The sequence below is a fragment of the Sorex fumeus genome, unplaced genomic scaffold, assembly GCF_029834395.1.
Source record: "Sorex fumeus unplaced genomic scaffold, SorFum_2.1 ptg000010l, whole genome shotgun sequence".
In the NCBI taxonomy this organism is placed as follows: Eukaryota; Metazoa; Chordata; class Mammalia; order Eulipotyphla; family Soricidae; genus Sorex; species Sorex fumeus.
In genome coordinates, this window is record NW_026606067.1 from 33,698,453 (window position 1) to 33,720,467 (window position 22,015).

General features: G+C 43.4%; 1 protein-coding gene across 2 annotated transcripts in view; it reads left to right on the forward strand.

Moving 5' to 3' along the window:
• GPR160 (G protein-coupled receptor 160) overlaps positions 1 to 21,639 on the forward strand; it is a 45,776-nt gene extending 24,137 nt beyond the window's left edge. Inside the window, exons 1-3 of one of the 2 annotated variants that reach the window (XM_056110748.1) lie at positions 16,621 to 16,729; positions 17,993 to 18,120; positions 20,454 to 21,639. In XM_056110748.1, the coding sequence (XP_055966723.1) occupies positions 20,522 to 21,535 (1,014 nt within the window). In that variant the 5' untranslated portion in view covers positions 16,621 to 16,729; positions 17,993 to 18,120; positions 20,454 to 20,521 and the 3' untranslated portion in view covers positions 21,536 to 21,639. Of the gene's footprint in view, positions 1 to 16,620; positions 16,730 to 17,992; positions 18,121 to 20,453 lie in introns of those variants that run through there. The other variant, XM_056110747.1, reaches the window with a different exon arrangement.
• The last annotated feature ends 376 nt before the right edge of the window (positions 21,640 to 22,015 follow it).

Sequence of the window (22,015 nt, forward strand, 5' to 3'; positions counted from 1 at the left end):
TATTACTGGGCCCGCTCGAGCAAATCGATGAACAACAGGAGGACAGTGCTACAATGCAGTGCTTACTAATGGCTCTTTGCATTTCCATATGCAATTTAGAAGCAGCTTGCCAATTTCTACCCCCCTCAAAAAGTGTGGTTGAATTTTGATCCACCAAAACTGTGAATCTAAGGGATATAGGCATCTTAATATCTTGTTATCCGTGGACTTGGAATATCTCGATGCTTATAAGCTACCTTACTGTGCTCTGTTGTCTCTCTGCCCCGATAAATGATATTTTAAAACTTCATTTTCAGATGTTTATATGTGTAGATATAATTTTAAAAATTGACCTGCAGCCCTGTCAATTTTTAAAATTAAATTTTTGGACACTACTTCCACTACCCAGCCGTCGCCACACTCCAGGACGCTTTCCGGAACCGCGCGGCCGCAAGCGGCCGCGCGACACATCATAAGACACTAAATACCCGTCTTCTGGAATTGTCGTACCATATTTGATAGGGTTCAAATATGGTAACACCTACAAGGGTGTTTAGAGGTCACCCCAAAAGCCTCTATACCTCTCGGAAAGACTGGCAAGCTACCGAGAGTATTCCGCCCGCACGGAAGAGCCTGGCAAGCTATCCGCTGTGTATTCGATATGCCAAAACCAGTAACTACAACTGGTCTCATTCACCTGACCCTGAAGGCTTCACCGACATGGCAGCACTGAGAAGGATGAGAAAGGAGAGGCCGACAAAATCTCAAGGCCGACCTAGGCTGCCACAACGAAGGAAGACAAAAATGATCGTCTGTACTTTCAATGCACGTACGCTAGCATCAGATGCATCCATCGAGGACCTGATGGTACAAGCGCGAATGATCAAGTACGACATCATTGGTCTGACCGAGACAAGAAGACACGAATCTCACCATGCCGTTTTCGACACTGGAGAAGAATTGTTCCTCGGAACATGCGATAAAAGAGGTGTTGGAGGCGTCGGTGTCCTTATCAACACAAACTTGGCCAAGAGCATTGATTCATTCGAATGCCTAACAACCCGAATCGGACGTTTACATTTGAATAGATGTGGCTCACTGCCTGCAGTTTCTATCTTCGTTGTCTACGCACCAACATCTCATTATGATGAAAGAGAAATCGAGAAGTTCTACATGGAGCTAGAGAAATTCTATAAAGAAGACCACACCTTCTACAAGATCATTGTGGGTGATTTTAATGCCAAGATAGGACCGAGAAGATCAGCTGAAGAACTTCACATCGGAACCCATGGCCTAGAATGGAACGAACAGGGTGAGAGACTGTCTGAGTTCATCATGTCGACCAAGACCATTCATGGTAACTCACAGTTCCAGAAGGCAGAATCTAAACGATGGACATGGGAGTCTCCCGGTGGACGATTCCACAACGAAATAGACCACATCATATTCAATCGACGGTTTTGCCTGACTGATGTCGCTGTTGTCCCAAAATTTCGAACGGGATCGGACCACCGTCTCCTTCGTGCAAAATTCTACTTCACAGAGCGGGGAGAAAGGGCTGCAAAGTTCAAAAAGAGAACTCCCAGAACGACCACCAACTGGGAACTCTTTGGTACTATTGCGGCAACATGGGAAGATGCCATTGTTGACAACATTGACGAGGAATACGATCGACTGGTTCAGCACCTCCATGAATGTGCGAGGAACGCCAAGAGAGAGATAGCCACAAAAAGTCGCCTATCTTCGAAAACTCTTGAGCTAATTCGCCAGCGTGGTTTGGCGCATGCCTCAGGCAACCGCAAGCTAACGTCCGAGCTTGCAAAGCAGTGCAGAGATGCGATCAAGGAAGACCTCAAAGAGAGAAGAGCAGAAGTACTGGTAGATGCGGCAGAAGCCGGGAAAAGTATTCGTAACGCCCGCCTGTCCTTCGCCAACTATAAGACCAAGATGACTGCCCTCCGACGTCCTGATGGATCCATCACATCCTCCAGAACGGCAATGGAGAAGATTATCCATGACTTCTACTCAAATCTCTTCGATAGCCATGTCCACTTGCCGACATACCAAATTCCACAGGATGGGTATGTCGTTCCCAACGTTCTCCCTTCCGAAATCCGACACGCCATTTCGTCAGTAAAGAAGCAAACAGCACCCGGCCCAGACAAGGTCAGACCTGAACACCTGAAGAACCTGCCGTCAGTACTCATCAATACACTGGCTCGGCTCTTCACTCGCTACCTGTCTGAATGCAAGGTTCCATCTCAATGGAAAACCAGCAGGACCGTACTACTGTTCAAGAAGGGAGACATCCATGACATTGGCAACTATCGCCCGATCTGCCTATTGTCTGTCATCTACAAGTTGTTCACTCGAGTCATCCTGAATAGGATTGGCAGAACACTAGATGAAGGACAACCATGTGAGCAAGCAGGGTTCCGCAAAGGATTCAGCACCATCGACCATATCCACACGATAACCAAACTCATTGAGGTTTCTCGGGAGTTCAAGATGCCACTCTGCTTAACGTTCATTGATTTAAAGAAGGCCTTTGAATCTGTTGAGACGGAAGCGGTCATTGAAGCCCTAGCCAATCAGGGCATACAAGCCCAATACATCAGGATCCTCCGTGAGCTGTATTGCGGATTCACTACCAGGATCTCACCATTCTACAAAGAAGTGATCGTTGATGTCAAGAGAGGGGTGCGGCAGGGTGATACCATTTCACCAAAACTCTTCAGTGCCACCCTCGAGAACATCATGCGACGACTGGAATGGGAAGGAATGGGAGTGAAGATAGATGGTCGGCAACTACACCACCTCCGCTTTGCTGATGACATTGTTTTAATAACACCAAACATCAGCCAAGCGGCACAAATGCTGGCCGACTTTGACCGTGAGTGTGGAAAGGTAGGACTACAGCTGAATCTTACGAAGACAATGTTTATGAGAAATAGCCTTGTTCCTGACGCCCCATTCGCTCTCAATGGAACGACCATCTCCGAATGCAACAGCTATGTGTACCTAGGTCGAGAGGTCAACATGACAAATGACCTGGCACCCGAGCTGCGCAGGAGGAAGAGAGCGGCTTGGAACGCCTTCAAGAACGTCGAAGAAATAGCTAAGAGGACGAAGAACCTCCGGCTCCGGGCACATCTCTTTGTTTCCACTGTTCTTCCTGCATTAACATATGCCTCAGAGACCTGGGCCCTACGCAAACAAGATGAGAACGCCATTCAGGTCTCCCAAAGAAGAATAGAAAGAGCTATGCTTGGAATATCACGTTTCACTCAAATGAGAGAACGAATCCGGAGTTCTGACATCCGTCGACGATCAAGGATCAGGGACGCTGTCTCATTTGCCAAGGTGTCGAAAATCAGATGGGCTGGTCACGTAATGAGATTTAAAGACGACCGTTGGACTAGAGCTGTTACTGATTGGATTCCACGGGATGTCAAGAGACCGCGTGGCCGCCCACCTACCAGATGGTCAGACTTCTTTGTCAAGGTCATGAACGATCGGTTTGAGGCCCTCCATGTTCCCGGAGCGAAGAGATGCCATTGGGCTACACTAGCACGCGACAGGGACAAATGGAGACGTTACTGGCGCCCGCTCGAGCAAATCGACGACTAACGGGAAGTTAAGTGATTAAGTGATTAAGTGAAATTTTTGATAGATGTCTTAGAACTTACTGTAGATGTAAATATTTCAAGTACTTTTACTTCATTCTTTATAATCTTTATTTCCCCCACCCCTAGGAGGACCGTGACCATGACCCCCTTTTTTCTTATTGTACTGAATATCTAGGACATCCTAAAATGTTGACTGCAGGTGATCACATAGATCACAGCCTGGCCATGTTTCTTGTTTTTAATGGTAAAGTGATCAGTCTTTTTTTTTTAACGTACAAGTATTGCTATTTATTCAGCCATTGATTAAACTGATTGAATTGGGCATGAACTCCACATTACTTTTTTTTATTCAGAATGTTAATTTTATTTTATTATTTTATTATTATTTTAAAATTACTGTGAGATACAGTTATAAAGTTTTTCTGTTTGAGTTTCAGTCACACAATGATCAATCACCCAACTTTCCACCAGTGCACATCTTCCACCACCAAGGTCTTCAGTATCCTCCCCACATCCCACCCCTCCCCCTGCCTCTGTGGCAGACAGTATCCTCCATACTCTCTGTTGTATTGCTTGTTATGAATAGCATACATTGTTGTGCAGCCACAGGAGCGGCCGCATGCTCCTGGAATTCTAAAAAGTTAGATAATTAGGGTCTGGAGAAATCTCTGCAGTGAGCTGCTCAGTTTGGAGATTCTTTTGCGTGTCTCTGTATCATGGCCACTAAGGAGCTTAGGTAGCAGCCAGAGGCAGTCTGTGTGGACGTGACCTCCAGCGTCCCATGGGGACGGGGGATGAGAGGGACCGGCCCATCCCTTATCCCTTGAAACCTGGAGTTTGCCGTCACTGAACCCACATACCTGCACTTCTCATTGAGTTCTGGAAGTTGGCGGTCGCTGGGGTTTTTAGGGGGCAAGTGGAGAGACAATGCCTGCCCCCATCTGAGACATCCCGGTGAAGTCGACTTGGCTTAAAGTCCAGAGGCATCTCTGCAGTGAGCTGCCTGGCTCTGAGATTCTTTTATCTGTCCCTGGATCATTTGTTTCATTTGTTTCATCATTGTTTCCATCTTTTCCAGAGAAATAAACTATTGGCATATGCCAGGCAGGGCGAGCCTGGTTGAACACAGCACACTGCTGGCCCTAACTGCCCTTTTGATCTCTTTCAAGGTTTATGGGCCTCTGAAATAAGGCCAATAAATGAGCTTGTATAGCTGAGCCGGAGGTGGTTTGTGGGTGTGACTCCCACATACCTAACTTTTGGCCATTTAATTTCTTGGTAAACTTGGCCCCAAGTTTACCAAGGCACAGCAGCAATTTTGGGGTATCAGGAAGCCTGAAGGCACCATCAGGTGGCTGATGCACTTGGCCCACACGTCCAGGTTGACCTGCTGGCGGCACCAAGGTCAGTCAGTCTCTCACAGTTCAGCTTAATGATCACTGTAGCTTTTCCATATAGGTGCTTTGATAGAGGCAGGGAACATCACTCAGTTTTCACTTTGTTGAGAGATTCAGGGGGTCCTTTTTACAATTTATTTTTATTAAGACACTATGACTTACAAAGTTGTACCTAAGAGTTGTTTCAGGCATGTAGTATCTCCCAACACCAGTCCACCACCAGTGTCTGTGTCCCTCCACCGATGTCCCCAGGTTTTTTCCCACCCACCAGCCGGTCCCCTTGGCTATCATAAAACAAATTTATTTCATATTACTTCCAGGAACAAAACTTAAAGCAATGGCAAAAGGAATTACCAAAAAAATAAATCAATAAAAGTCAATTTGTGATGATTGATTGTTGCATGATTTTAACCTGTGTAAATAATGAAATTCATATTGTCTGATACAATTTTATACAGTGCCTATTGTCATTTACATAAATAAGTTTTCAACTCTGGCATCTAAAATATATTGCATTAAATTTTATTTTGTTCTTGGATCTTATTGTGGTAATTATCACGTCTTCCCTATGATAAATAAAACTTTTCTAAAAATTCTGGGCTAAGAGTTTACATGAAATAAAACTTACAAATGTAAATTTTAGTAAGAGTAAAGAGAATTAAGAAAATTTGAATGGGAAAATATGATCAGCCTTTAAAAGTACAGCGTTTCGTCTGAAAAAAAGGAATATTGGTTTTATATTAGAAAATATATTATGGCTACTGCTTAAGTGTATTATTAAGCAAAAGATTATAATAAAAATCTCTATGGATGTAAAACTGATCAAGCACAGAACAATCAATATAAGTGAGATGTTTATTGGAAGTGTATGAAATCCCCTAACAAACTAGGAGTGAACATACCTTTCTTTCTCCATAAGCACCGTGATTGAGCACCACACTCGGGGCATGTGCTGGGAAGTTCGTCCTGTCCTTTTAAGAAGCTCCTCTAATGCCTCTTGCAAAACTGAGTTCCAAGGTTCCTCAGCTGTTGCCTGTCCATGAAGCTCTGTACAGTTCCTTCAGATCTGAGTGATAATTTAGCTGGTTAGAGGATTCTTGCTCAGGTGCTCATTTCGTTGAGTTTTTGTACTGTGTTCTTCCATTCCCGTCTAGCTCATAAGGTCCCATTTATTCTGCTGTGAATCTTGATGGGCTTTCCTTGGGAGATTTTTTTTTAATCATGAGTAAGTATTGAATTTCATCAAAAGCTTTCGAGATCATTCTTGTTTTTCTCTTTATGTGATTATATCTCTTTTTCATATGTTGGTACTTTTCCTCACCTCAAGGTAAGGGAAAGAATACTAGTATTCACTTCTAACATTTGAATATTTTGATTTTATGTATAGATTATAAGTTTTTTTAAAAAGTACTTTATAGATACGGGCTTATTTGACTTGAGTGGCATGATCCTCAACAAAAAAAAAAAAAGAAAGAGAAAAATAAAAGCTTCTCAAGCTCTGAAACTTCCCATATTTGTCTACTGCTTTAAAAAGTAATAAGAAAAAAGAAAAGAAAGTATAGGGTCAGGAGGATAACTTAGAGGGGTCTGGAGTACAGACCTTGTGTGCAGGAGATGAGTTCAATCCCCAGTACCTCGTGAATACTCTGAGTACTGAGCTCAGAGTTGCCCCCTAAACACCACTGGGTGTGGCCCCAAAATCAAAAACTACAAAGTTAGGCTGAGGAGATGTTTATGTGGTGTTTTCTGACTCCCAAAGGAATAGAAACAAGTAGGTGAGGATTAGTAGAACAAGCTACTGTGTTGTTCCAGGTGCAGTCTAGGAAGCTCTTGGGAGAGACTCTGGGGAGAACTTGACCTGGCTGCCTGGGAAGGCCGTCCCAGGTGAGGTGATGCGAAGGAAAGGCTCTTGCTCAGGGGTAGGCAGGTTTACTTTCTTAGCACTGATAAAACCAGGGTTTTAGAAATCGAGTAACTGAATATGAGCAGCGTCCTTCTCTCCATCATCCCAGAGGCCATGTTCAGAACCCTGAGCCTGTGGGCGGGGTCTCAAGGGCTATTGAGTACAGATTTCTGATGGTCCTTACCGGGTCATTATATGCTTCCTGCCTTCCTTTGCTTAATGCCGAGACTGAAGCTGATGATAATCATTGAGGAGACGAAGGCAGTCCCTAATTCAACGTCCTTTGAAGACGGAGCCTCTTTTGTAATTATGCTTGCTAAGCAGTCATTCAGTGAGAGGGTGGACATTACTGGTGGGAGTGCAAGTGCTGGTTCCCAAACTGACGTGTCCTACTCTTGAACAACTCCCATTTTTTTAGAGTCCCTCAACTATTACTCTTCTGAATACCCTTTCCTTATTTGTTGACTTCCTTATGTTTCCTATCTATTAGTATCTTTCCTAAAGTTCCCTCAAAAATGTGGAAAGGCGAGTACAAGACGTGAACTTCTTTCTCTGTCGTTCTTAGCATTGTACTTGTATTAATTATATGATGCCACCAAATTAATTATATGTTGCTACCAGATTTTGGTGGCAATACATAATTAATGTAAGTGAAGAAATGAATAGAGAGAATTTGTAATAACTAAGAGAATACTGTCTCCTTGTAAGAGAAAGTAATGTGATTGTATACGTGTATGTGTGTGTATATATGTATGTGTGTGTGTATATATGTCATATATATGTGTATATATATGTATGTATATATATATATATATATGGGCTGGAGCAATAGCACAGTGGTAGGGCGTTTGCCTTGCACACGGCTGACCTGGCCAACCCAGGCCTGATTCCTTTGCCCCTCTCGGAGAGCCTGGCAAGCTACCAAGAGTATCCCTCATGGCAAAACCTGGCAAGCTCCCTGTGACATATTCGATATGCCAAGCACAGTAACAACAGTAAATACATATATATGTATGTGTGTGTGAATATATATATATATATATATAAAACCAGAATCCTTATTTCCAAGCAAAACATAGGACAGTGGGTTTGAAAAATGATAATTTTAAAGAAAATGAAGTCGTATTCATATAAATTTAGTTTTTTCAAGACAAGGATCTGGAGGAAGCAGAGCATATATATATAGTTACTTAAATCAACAATAACCCTTTTTCTGCTTTCTAAAATAGTCCAGTTCAGATCATGTAACAGTTCGATGGCAGACTGTTTATACAGAGACATTACTGAGGATTTAGTGCTGGTAACTTTGCAGTTGCCTTTACAAAGGTCTGAATAGCACCCACTTTTTTTTTCTTCCTTTTTTTTTTTACTGTAGAAGTACTGCTGTTTATTCTGCCATTGATTAAGTGAGTTGCTTGGGCATGAACTCCACAAAAGCACCCACTTTAACTTCATTATTTCAATCCGTGTTTAGTGGTATATTCTATATATGTATTTGGGTTTCAGAAATACTGGATGTAGAAGTCAAAAAATCATCTGGATAAATGGTACTTACAAATTGAGCAGAGGAAAATGATCTTCCAAGAAATACATATTGTAGATGTAGAAATACATCTAAGAGGTGATCTTCTAAGAAATACATATTGGAGAATTTATTTTCATGCCTATTTCTGGTAGAAAAAGCCCCTGGACTCTGAAATCACACGGCAATTGACTTATCTCAATACTATTTGGAATATATGCAGAACCATCTTTTAAGTTGTTGTTCTGGTTTGACATTCTTACTTGGGGCCTAGATAGAGCGCAGTGGTCCAGTGCCTGCTTCACTGAGCTCTTGTGTCCAGTCAGAGACACGAAAACCAGGGAGAGAGAGGAGGAGGCCAGCAGAGAAAATGAAAGAGAAAAATACATGTTGCTGAAAGCAGGCAAGAGGCAAGAGTTAAAGATTATGGTGAATAAAAATTTTGAAATAGACACAGAAACATAAGCAAGTGGGGAATGATAGAGATAAGAACCAGTTAGAATATTTGTGTGTTGAGTAGGGTGGTCTAAAGTGCTGTCAAATTTAGCCCCCAGTTGTAGTAGCTCAGTACAGATTTATTTCTCTGTACCGTTCTGGGTAGGTCACACAGGCCTTTGGGTACTCCTGCATGTGAAGATGCCCATCGTGATGTCTTTCAGAGGCACCCTGGGTGCCCAGAGGCAGGGAATCGAGCCCAGCTTTAAAGCAGTCTCTGTACCTTATCCACTCTTACCCTCTGGCTAGAAGTCAGTCAAGCCTGGGAATGTCAGCGAGGTGTTTGAGAAAAAGAAAAGCACACAGATTTTGAGAACTACTAACCTAACTTTACTGCCGAGAAGTGAGTTTCGTTGACTACAGGTTCGTCACCTGCAATAGAATTTAGGACACAAGAGAATAGATCTTCAGCTTAGAATTAAATGCTGGTTGAATTGTCATTCACGAACAAGAGTTCAGCAGTGCGTATGGGAGAGAATTTGGCAACATCTGAGGGAAGTATCTGGCAGCCCCACTTCTAGTCCTGAGTGAGAGAAAACTCTTCCACAGATAATACTTTTTCGTAGGTGCTCAGGAACTATACCAGAAATAAATGAAAAGGGAAGACAACTTGAATGGAGGGAAATCTACTTTTCTGAGTATTTCTTTTTATGGACTGTTGACTTCAGAGCAAATGAACTTTTACGTATACATTGCTTAAATTAAAAAAGCCAAACCATACCCAGTAATTGAATATGCAAAGAGCAACTAATAATTAAAACTGCTTTAGCAAATTCATTATATGACCACATGTACACAAAAAGAATTAATTCAGTTAACTTTTGGGGGTTATCCATACCTGGCAATGCTCAGGGGTTATTCCTGGCTCTGTGCTCAGGGATCACTCCTGGGAGTGCCCAGGGGACCATATGGGATCCTGGGGATTGAACCTGCATCAGCCATGTGCAAGGCAAGTGCCTTACCTGCTGTATTATCTCTCTAGCCCTCTTGATTAACTCCTCAGACTTTATACCCATAATAGGGTACTTACTAAGGACAAAAAGAGTGGGAAAGAAGTGTTGCACTGTATTTATGGGATTAGTTGTTGGCATTAATCTCAATGCAGTTAGTCCTATACTAAGTTCCTCTTCAAAAAGGGAGTTCCTCTGCTTTCCAATAAACTTTTCTACTTTCTAAAAAAAAAATCAGCATAGTAAGTTAGAAACCAGTTATATTATAGTTGGAAGAAATAAACTATATACTAATGTAACTAGGAGCCAGTTTATCAGTCTGGGGAAAAGGAGATTTTAAAATATGGAATGAAATAAGGTATTATATGAAGCCAATAATGTTAGTTTTGAATTGGAACTACCAGCATGAACTTTTGATTTAAAATAATGAAACATTTGTTGAGATAATGAATGTAATCAATGTAGAGAAGAGTTCAGTAGAAATCATCTGCCTCACAGGTATTGGGAGGGTTGGGAGGGGGCGGTATACTGGGATTCTTGGTGGTGAAAAATGAGTACTGGTGAAGGGAGAGGTGTTTGATTATTGTATGACCGAGACTTAAACCTGAAAACTTTGTAACTTTTCCCACAGTGATTCGATAAATAAATATAAGAAATAAATAAAATAATGAAACCAGTTATAATTTTGTCAACCAATAGGGTCTGGACACAATAACACTCCAGTAGCAACATGCATAGCCTGTACCCATTTTCTGCTTTCTGTGTAATGATATTTACATTTTTTTTTACTAAAGGAATTAAGGGAACCAAGGCATTGCTCAGTGGCTCAGATGCTCTTGCAAGCATGAGGCCATGGATGCAAAGCCCAGTGCCACCCTCTTGTGCCAAGTGCAGTCTTTATGGTTCAGCTGGTTCTTCAGGGTTCTTGAGGTGAGACCCTCCCACAGCCAGTGTGCTTTCTGACCCAACAGAGCCAGCGTGTGTGAGAACAACCGAAGCAAAGACCCCTGGTGAGCAGGACAACTAAAAAAAGACGTGGGGCTGGAGCGATAGTACAGCACGTAGGGCATTTGCTTTGCACACGGCAGACCTGGGTTTGATTCCCGACATTCCATATGGTCCCTCCAGTACCGCCAGAAGTAATTCCTGAGTGCATAGCCAGGAGTAACCCCTGAGCATTGCCGGGTGTGACCCAAAGTGAAACAATGCATCTGTACTCCTGTGTTTATTGCAGCACTAGTCACAAAATCTAGAAACAACAGATTCTGAGAACAGATGATTGGATTAAGAAACTATGGTACATCTACGCAATGGAATACTACGCAGCTGTTAGGAAAAAATGAAGCCATGAAATCTGCTTAGACATAAAGATTATCATGCTGAGTGAAATGAGTCAAAGGGAAGTGACAGACATAGAATGATCACATAAGTTGCCATAAGTTGTGGAGGAGTGAAGATAGGACAGAGAAGAGACCATGGTGACAATCATCAAAAATGATTGCTCTGGATAATAACGAAGTCCTGACAGGAGGTAAAGTGATATATCTGATCCTCTCAGTAACAGTATTGCAGGCCAGCAGTGCCTAAAAGGGTGGAGAGGGAGAGACGGAGAAGAAAAATGTCTGCAGTAGAGGCAGGCTGGGGTAGGGGAAGGAAACTGGGGACATTGTTGGTGGGAAATGTACACTCGTGAAGGGACGGGTGCTGGAACATTTGTCTGACTGAAACCCAATCATGAACAACTTTGTGATGATGTAGTTCAGGTGAGTCAAGTACAACAACAACAACAACAACAAAGATGTGAGAGTCCCTTTGCTAGGAATAGAGGTGCCAGACAGTGACTTCTCGTGAGCAGTGCCACGTCCTGTATACTAGCACCACGACTGCGTGCAGTCCGCAGTGAGCCCCAAGGCTGAGCATGAGTACTCCAAGCTCCAAAACCAAGATTGGCGACACTCCGTCACCCAAACAGCAGCAGCAACGAAAGGGGAGACAAAGGGCTCGAGCACATCTCTGCATGCCAGAGACCCAGGTTTGACCCCTGCGTGTTCCCGTGGTACTACCAGGAGTGACGGCCAGAACCAACGGGTATGGGTGGGTCCCCACACCAAAGACAAAAAAAATTAAGCGGCAGGAAAACGATTCTGAATCGGAGTTTACATGAGTAGGGCATTACAGAAAAGGTAACATTTGGCTCTACATATGTCTTTCTCGTTGATTCCTACGGAAGAGTTTCCGTATCTTCATTTTGTGAGGTTGGTATTCTTAAAATCCAACTGTGGGGGTGGGAAGCCGGACGACTTTTAGGGTGTATATTTTGCATTCAGCTCCTCACTCCCACCCCCCTTTTTCGGCAACAAGTACCCCTCCATCGTCAAGTCTTTACACATACTGCTCCCCTGCCACAGAGAAAACGTCTATTCTTATTCCACGGCTGGGGAGAAAGGCTCCTCTCTCGACTGCATTGAGGTTAGCAAGGGATCAGAAATCTGCCTAGTTCCTTTGCAACGAATGATCCTGTGGTTTTGCCGCATCATTGCGCCGTTTCCCAAAGTTTTCTGAGCCGACAGTTCCTACCATGTATGAGGATCTATTGTGTTTGCTTTTGATCACCATTTTCCTTACTCCATGCTGGTTGGTTTTCTTCCGTCATGTATCAGAATATGCAGTTGGCTTGTGGATTTTATTTAAAATGCAGAATTAGGAAAAGCTCAGTGACTTAGCAGACTGTCTTGCAACGGCGTGGTCAAATTTAATCACTGATGTCCCCGCATGCAAGCCTAGTGTCTCCTCCTCTGTGAGCCTTGGTGCTGCAAGTGATTTCCAGTTGCACCACAGCGTGTGTAAGCACCACAAAAGGGTCTGAGTGCTGCTAACTTCTGGCAAGCACCACAGCTAAAAATGCATCTGAGGGCCATGGCCAGGAATTACAACCCCTGGTGGCTGCTACAGCCAGAATATGTGCGAGCAGCACAGCTAAGGAACGAAACCTTCGGCAAGCAGGTGTGCACTCCACCAGGCTAATAACTGATAACTTAGCATCTTGCTACTCAAAACATGATTCAGAAGAACAGCAGCTTACGCATTGCCTAAGAACTTGTTATAAATAAGGAAGTGCACACCCCACTGAGCTCCTCAGCTGGGTGTGTGAGCACCACAACCTGAGGTAACCCCAGTGAGCACCACAGCTCGAGGTGTGCACCAGCTCAGGTATGTAATCAACAGCAACAGAAACAGCAGCAGCGGGAGTGGAAGTGAGAAATCACAGGCTCATTCAGCGAGTCCGAGTTGACCTGAGTTTCGGTATAACACGCTTTTTGACAATGCTTCAGTGACTGTTCTTTCGAATCACACTTTGAGTGGCAAGGCGCTAAGTTATGTGTTCTTATTCATTCAGCCATTCATTTTCTGACCTTTGGATTTTTTTCTCAATTCTTCTTATTTTTTTGGGGGGGGGGAGTGGGCTTATACCCAGTGTGCTCAGGAGCTACTTTGGCTCTGTGCTGGGTATTACTCCCTGTGGTGCTCAAGGGACCATCCGGGACTGGGAACCCAGCCAGGGCTCCTGCACGCAGAGCATGTGCTCAGACTCTTGTAATAGCTCCTGGGCCCTGATAATTTTTTTTGTCATTGTAAGTTTGTGTCTTTAAAAAATTATGAAAAGGGCTGGAGAGATAGCACAGGTATAGAGTCTGGAGAGATAGCACGGGTAGGGCGTTTGCCTTGCATGCGGCCGAGCCGGGTTCGATTCCCAGCATCCCATATGGTCCCTCGAGTACCGCCAGGAGTAACTCCTGAGTGCAGAGCCAGCAGGAACCCCTGTGCATCGCTGGGTGTGATCCAAAAAGCAGAAATATATATATATATATATATATATATATATATATATATATATATATATATATTATGAAAGGTTTGGAGATGTGACTGTAGCAGTAGAACAAGCAAATGCCTAGCCTGGGCAGGACCCTGAGTTTGATCCGTGGCACTACACAGCTCCCCGACATCAAACTCCCCTAGCACCGCTGGGTGGGGCCCGTGTTTAAAATAGTGCCTTGAGACAGTCTCAAATGATGGCAGACTCTGGGCCTTGAATTCAAAAATTCAAAAACTCAGATTACCCAGGGCTGGAGCTAGGGCGTTTGCCTTGCGCACAGCCAGCCGAGCCAGGTTTGATTCCTCTGTCCCTCTTGGAGAGCCTGGCAAGCTACCTAGAGTATCTCGCCCGCACAGCAAAGCCTGGCAAGCTCCCCGTGACGTATTCGATATGCCAAACACGGTAAAGTAATAAGTTTCACAATGGAGACGTTACTGGGCGCGCTCGAGCAAACAACGGGAGGACTGTGTGTGACCCAGCAGTGAGGGGGAGCAGAGGCGAGAAAGGAAGAGATTTATTAGTAGCGCCATGACGTTGGTGGAGGGTTAGGCTCACTGTGGCAGTGAAGCAGTCAATGCCATAAATGTCAACACTGTTGTGATCATGCCACCTACACTGTAAAATATGATCAGAGGTGTCAGGATTACAAGTGTATTAAGAACTTTAAAGACACAAATTTACCTCTGTGTCCCCATCAGTACCGCTCCCACCCTAAACACATATACAGTTTTTTTTAAATTTTTATTAGTGAAACACCTAATAATAGCCAAAAGTTAGCACGCAACAGGGATGAATGGAGACACTACTGGCACCCGCTAGAGTAAATCCATGAGTAACGGGGTATCAAGTGATCAAGTGATTAGTGAAACACCATGAGGTACAGTTGTAGACTTACAAATTTTTGTGCTTGGGTTTCAGTTATACAATGATCAAGTACCCATCCCTCCACCAGTGCCCATCCTCCACCATCAAGGGTCCCAGTATTCCTCCCACCCCCCATTCTCCCCTTCCCAGTTATTTTGAAGCAAATTCTAGAGAAGATCTCTAATCTTGATGTATTTTTACTTTAAAAATGATTTTTTTAAAGAAAAAAAATAGCTATTTGTATTAGTTCTATTCGGGGACTACACCCAGCTGTGCTCACGACTTGTTCCTGGCCCTGCACTCCGGCTCACTCGTGGCAGAGCTCGTGGGAACCATATGTGGTTCTGGGGTTCAAACCGGGTTGTCTGTCCGCAAGGCAGGTGCCCTACCCGATACTTATGTCTCTCCAGCAATTTATACGAGCTGTTACGGCCATCCTAATAAAATACTGGTGCTTGGCTAAGTTAAGCCATAGAAATCTGTTTTCTGGCAATTCTGAGGCTGGAAGTGCACAGTAAAGGTCTTCAGCAGTTAGGCTTCTCTGACGCCTCTCCCTGCCACGCCCTCCCGCGCTTCTCCTCTCTCACACACTCCTGAGGTCCCCGGTGCATCCACAGCGCTTCTTAAAAGAATGGGTCAGTTGGATGGGATCCATCTAATTGACCTCGTTACCTTTTGATCGCCTCTTCATCAGCCCTCTCTCCCAAGTACAGTCACAGTCTGAGATGGCGGGGTAGGTGGGACTTCACTATACAGATACTCAGAGAACACATTTCAGCCTATCGCCAAATACTCTTCTCACATACAAATAGTTCAGAGTTGTTGGACTGGAGCAATAGCACAGGGGTAGGGCGTTTGCCTAGCACGCGGCCAACCCAGGTTCGATTCCCAGCATCCCATATGGTCCCCTGAACACCGCCAGGGGTAATTCCTGAGTGCAGAGCCAGGAGTAACCCCTGTGCATTGCCGGGTGTGACCCAAAAAGCAAAAAAAAAAAAAAAAAAAAAAGTTCAGAGTTGTAGTTGTCCTCTGTAATTCTTGATTTCAGTGAATTCAACTAAGTTCTAAATATTGTCCTTAATTGGTATATAATTCAAGTTTTAGACTGAAGATTGTATTTCCTATTTTTAAAAGTGAAATAAAAAGTTTTGTTTTCTCCACTTGATTTTTTTTTCTGTACTGGATTTAATTATGCTTTGTAAATGAATTTATATTTATCAACACACTTTTAGAAAAACTTGTCAAACTGGTCCCAAGAGGAAGGTAAAGGGCCGGAGCAATAGCACAGCGGGAAGGGCATTTGCCTTGCACATGACCGACCCGGGTTCGATTCCCAGCATCCCATAGGGCCCCCAGCACTGCCAGGAGAAATTCGTGAGTGCAAAGCCAGGAGTAACCCCTGTGCATCGCTGGGTGTGACCTCCCCCCCAAAAAAGGAAGCTAAACAGGTTGAGCACATGTTTTGCATGCAAGAAGCTGCCTGGGTTTGACCCTGGCACCACCTGGTCTCCCAGGCACGACCTGGGCAGCCCCAGACACAACGCCAAAAGTAGCTGAGTAGCCCCTGAGCACTGCTGCCTTAAAACCCCCTCCCTCCTAAGAACAGAAACACAAAAATGTGTCAGGGTTGAATCATATTTTTTCACTAAGTTCAATCACTTCTTACCCTTTTGACTAAGATCAAGTGTGGTATTTTTTTTTTCAATGAATTCTCGTATCAGGCATGGACTACACTTTTAAAAGCTAGTTTACTGTACCTCATGGTGTCTCACTAATAAAAATTTTTTAAAAAATTTTAAAGCTAGTTTATATTTACCTTTTGTAGAAATAAAATTACATTATCCAGATGAGCAAATTAGTTTAATCATGGCCATCAGGGTACCCATGAATCAACTTTCTTGCTTTTATTTGGACATTTACCTTCTGGGAAGGTTCTTTCACTGACGTAACTTGGGTTCTTTTCTTCATTTCCAGAGTGAGTCCAGCCTTCATTGAGATTTACTGAAGAAATCAGACCTTAGGATGAACTCTAGTTCCGTCCCTTATATATTATTTCACAGGGAAAAGTACTTATTAACCCTCGAGCCAGTTTCCTCCGGAGGAAAGTAATATTGTACGTTAATGATTGTCATAGGGTTGGGTTGACACACATAATTGTGACTCAGGCTCAGTACGTTGCTTCCCACGGGCTTTCTGCACTGTGAGTGACAGCACTCATGCCGAAGTGGTCACTTTCATCTCCTCACGCCATGGTTTCGTACAGACGTGTGTGTGTGTGTGTGTGTGTGTGTGTGTGTGTGTTAGGGGTTGGCTTTACTTCCCGTCTTACCTTCATGGCAGTTGTTTCAGTGATGGCAGGTGGCGCGCAGTGGGTCTGGTGTTCATTGGGGAGCACCCGGGGGGCAGCTCCCACTGGGGGATTGCATGCAGATGCGATGCTCACAGTGCTTGCCCAGGTTCATGCCAGACTCACACCCCTGCTCACGCTCCTTTAGTTGGTGCTTGCCAGGGTGACACTTCAGTTGGAGCACTTGCACACAGACTCACACCGCTGCCACGGGCCAGGGACTGAGACGGGAGAGGCGTGGGATTGGGTCGCACCAGCCAGCAGTGCTGGGGCCAGACTTGCAGGCAGGCCCTTCTGTGGCAGCGTCTCCCCCAGAGAGGTGAGGCCAGCGTTGCCTCAGAGCGCACACCACTGAGCAGCACTGCTGCTTGAGTGGAGCGACGTTAGGAGGCAACGTGGCCTTTCTGTCTCTCAGACTTTCCGTGTTTGTAGAGCGCTGTCCAGAAGTGACGTGGTAGGTCATAGCACAGCTGTCTGTCATGGAGTCAGACACAGAAAACAGTGTGTGAAATGTGGAATGATTGCTCACTAAATTGTTTAGGGAAAAATTTCATAATTTTTTCATTTAAGAAAATGTTATTTTTGTTAACATGCCACAAGTATCCAAAAGCCCTGAAGCTTCCCGCTTGGGAGCTATTAATTTAAACTGCAGAGTATGCAGGATCCCCTTCGATTGGGGGTGAGGGCCAGGGAGGCAGCTCGGGCCACACCTGATGGTGCTCATGGGACCATATGGGTGCCAGAGATCCAACTGGGGTCAGCAGCATGCAAAGCAACCACTTTATCCCCTATATTCTCTCTCTCTGGCCCGGGAAAATGTTTCAAGATCCTCAACTACTGGAGTCTTCGATGGGCATTCAATCTAAGTATCCCCTTCCTTCCTTTTGCCAGAAGGAAGGAAATAAATGGTTATTTGCTTTAATCCTGCAAACATTCAGATTCCCCTAAGCAGAGATCTAGAATCAGTTATACTGGATTCCCATTATTAAGATGACTATCAGTGATGGATGTTTTTGTTCTTTTTCACAGAGCGGATTAAAATGCCTTTTTGCTATAGCAAAACGAAATGCCAAAAATCAGAAATACGGTCATCTAAAGGTGGGAAAGCTGAAATAGAATAGGAAGATCATCGGCTAAGATCTACCAGAGAAAAGAGAGTAAGTATGGTATATTGTTTAAAAACATTAATGCAGGCTGTGGATGATTTCGGCAGTAGAGAATCTGCATTGCCTGGCTGAAGACGTGGGTTTGGTTCCCAGCCCTGAAAGGAAAAAGGACAAGCAAAGAAATGGATTTTAAATCGAAAAGCAGAGATAGAAGAAATCAAGTTTTGTTTTCCTGGAAACTTATTAATCTGTGCTGGCCAGGTCACAAAGCAAGCCAAAAATTATTTTAAAAGAATGTCTGCGTTAACTTTTGTTATTAAACTATGTGAACTGATTCTTAAGTAGTTCCAAAAAGTCGTGCAGGAAAATTGCCTTATCTTTTCAATCTCTTCATCACTATGGGGGGGGGGGGTCAGCAGGGGGGAGATGAGGCTCAACCCTGTGGTACTGCGGATTACCTGGGGCCACTCTTGGGTGCTGGGGACTTACAAGGCTGCACCTAGTGACCTCAGGGGACCGTGTGGTGTTGGGTCAGGTGTATGCTAAGCATGTGCCCTAACAGCTGAACTATCTCCCAGCAACCCTCCCACCCTTACAAGATTTTTGTGTACACTATATGCACATAATGTCATAAAATTAGATATTTGTTGTCCACGTGATTTTGAAGCCTGCATTTCACAGAAGCCTGCAATACTGTGGACATGTCACATGATTGTGTTTTACTTTTTTTAAAAAAAGAAATAAATTCACAAGATATAGAAAAGGCAGAATGAAAATTGTCTTCCTCCTATCTATCCTGAGAAACATTTTTTTTAGTTGAAGTGTAATTTTTTTTTTTCTTCTTTGGGTCACACCCAGCAATGCACAGGGTTTACTCCTGGCTCTGCACTCAGGAATTACTCCTGGCGGTGCTCGGGGGACCATATGGGATGCTGGGAAACGAACCCGGGTCAGCCGCCTACAAGGAAACTGTCCTGCCTGGCTGTACTATCGCTCCAGCCCCAAAGTGTAATTTTTTTTTATAAACATTCCATTAGTTTCAGGTATGTAGCTGCTGGTATGCCATTTATATGTTGATCATAGTGATATAACCCATTTCATTATGAAATGATTATAGTGACTTAATGCACAATAAATCTAGTTTTACCCATACATTATTGTAACTTTTTTCCTAGTGATGAGATTGAGAAATATTTTAACGAATGCATAATAGTGTATCATAAGGATCACATCTGGAATGCCACCATGGGAGCTGGGAAGTACTGCTTGGGGCGTGTATTGGAAACTCGAACCCGGGGCTTCTGGATACAGAGTGAACTCCTGCCCACTGAGCCTTCTCCTCAGTCCTCTGTATATCACTTTTGTTTTTTGGGGGGGCCATCCAGCCGTGTCCAGGGTTTTTTCTTTCCTTCCTGTGTGCTCTGGAATCACTCCAGGTGGGTCCTAGGGGACCATGGTGAGTGCAGGGGATGGAGCCTGGGCTCCCCACTGCACTGTCCCTCCAGCTCCTGGGCAGCACTTTTAAAGTCTCCAAATGCTGTATGTGGGTAGGGTCATTGGTTTGATCTTGCCAGGTTTTGTATGATTCTGTGGTTGTTAGACAGTCTTGCAGAAGTAACTTTGATGAAGTTATCTGCCTTTTAGGAATCGTCTGACGTTCTCTCTCATCTTTTCCCCACTTCTGAAAGCGTTTTCCATCTCAGCCCCCAGTCCTCAGGTGTCACTGTGTGGCCCCGTCCTTCCTTCTCTCTGGGCTCCCTGTCCCTCACTGCCCTGCCCAAAAAGGGCAGGAAGAAAGGAAATCTTTCTCTTGATTAATCTTCGGAAAATAAAACCTTAAGCATCTTAAAGCTTAAGACAAAAAAAAAAAAAAAAAGAAACCCTCCCCCTAAAATAGATATGTATCTATTTTTGAAAAGGGCTATCAGACAGGGTCCCTAACAAGAACTGGGAAATCTCACTGAGATAGAAATAGGGAATGGAGTATTGTCTGGAGTTGGAGTAGAACATAGTTGACTGTGTCTGTGATTATTCTGAGTATATTACTGTCAGACTGCAGTTTTAAGCCTGTGTTTTGGTTCTAACAGAAAAACTTTCTATTTTTGTATTATTAAAACTTGTTTTATTGTCACTTGTAACTTCTATCTGAAATTTTGCTCATAGATCCAAGATTTGGGGATCATTTGGGATTCAGATAAACAACAAAAGTAGACACTAATTCCCCCTGATCGTAGTCTTTATTATGAGAAATAATTCCTACTCGTTTTAGAAAATGGTTGGATTAAACTGGATAGTTAAAAATCCAGAACCGACTTGTTCTGTAAAGTTTTGAAATGTAAAGCATCAAGGTAATATCGAGGTTTTTATTTCACTTCTCTTTGCAGGCATGAAAAACAAGGTGACAATTTTATTGTTTGCATTTCAGCAGGCCTTCTGAAATTTAACTGAAGATATGACTCTTTCTTCAGAGAACTGTTCTTTTCAATACCAGGTACTTCAGACAAATCAACCCCTTGATGGTAACTGTTTGCTTTTCTTGATTATTCTTGGGAAAATATTATTAAATATCCTAACACTGGGAATGAGAAGGAAAAACACCTATCAGAATTTTATGGAATACTTTTGCATTTCTCTGGCATTCATGGACCTTTTACTCTTGGTAAATATTTCCGTTATATTCTATTCCAGGGAGTTTGTTCTTTTAGGTATGAGGTTTACGAAATACCACATCTGCTTGTTTACTCAAATTATTTCTTGTACTTACGGTTTTTTGCATTACCCAGTTTTCTTCATAGCTTGTATAGATTATTACCTGAATTTCTCTAAAACCGCCAAACTTCCAGATAAGTGGCAAAAATTATTTTACATCTTTACAGTCCTTTTAATTTGGATTTCTATCCTTGCTTATATTTTGGGAGATCCAGCCATCTACCAAAGCCTGCAGGCACAGCATGTGACTTCTTCTCAGTGTCCTGTCTGTGTCAGCACGCAGGGCTACTGGCTTTCATGTTTCATGGTGATTATCCTATTTATAGCTTTTCTAGCCTGTTGGACAGATGTTGTCACCTTGGTCCAGGCTATCAGGATCACTTCTTACATGAACGAGACTATCCTGTATTTTCCAGCGCCATCCCACTCTATTTATACTGTCAACTGTAAAAAAACGCTTTTGCCCAAGCTCATCGTCTGTTTCCTTGGTACCTGGTTACCATTTGTATTTCTTCAAGTAATCATTCTTTTATTTAAAGTACAGATTCCCGCGTATATTGAGATGAATATTCCATGGTTGTTTTTTGTCAATAGTTTTCTCATTGCTACAGTTTATTGGTGTAACTGTCACAAGCTTACGTTACAAGGTCTTGTGTTACCTATAGATCCGTTTGTTAGCTGGAAATGCTGCTTCATTCCCTTTACAATCAATACTCTGGAGCAAATTGAAAAGCCTATATCAATAATAGTTTGTTAATACGTTACCCTGTTTGAAATAACTGAAACTAACAACCATAGTTCTAATTTTACAAATGGGAATGATGATTCAGATACACAAAGAATAAACTGAAACTTTTCATACCCCTCCTCTGGCTTTCATCTTTATATACTTTGATGGCTATGGAATTCATTCATTTTATGTTTTTTTGAGTCACACTTGGCAGTGCGCAGGGCTTTCTCCTTGCTCTGCACTCAAGGATCACTCCTGATGGGACTAGGGGGATCATATGTGGTGCCAGGTGTCGAACCAAGGCACTTTGCTATCCCTCTCGACCTATTCATTTATTTTAAAATAATTCCAAGGGGAAAAAATCATACTTGCTAAAAAAAAAAAAAACCCAGATATGTGGGGTTGGAGTGACAGTACAGCCAGTAGGGCACTGGTTCAATCCCCAGCATCCCATTTGGTCCCCCAGTACCGCCAGGAGTAATTACTGAGTGCAGAGCCAGGAGTGAC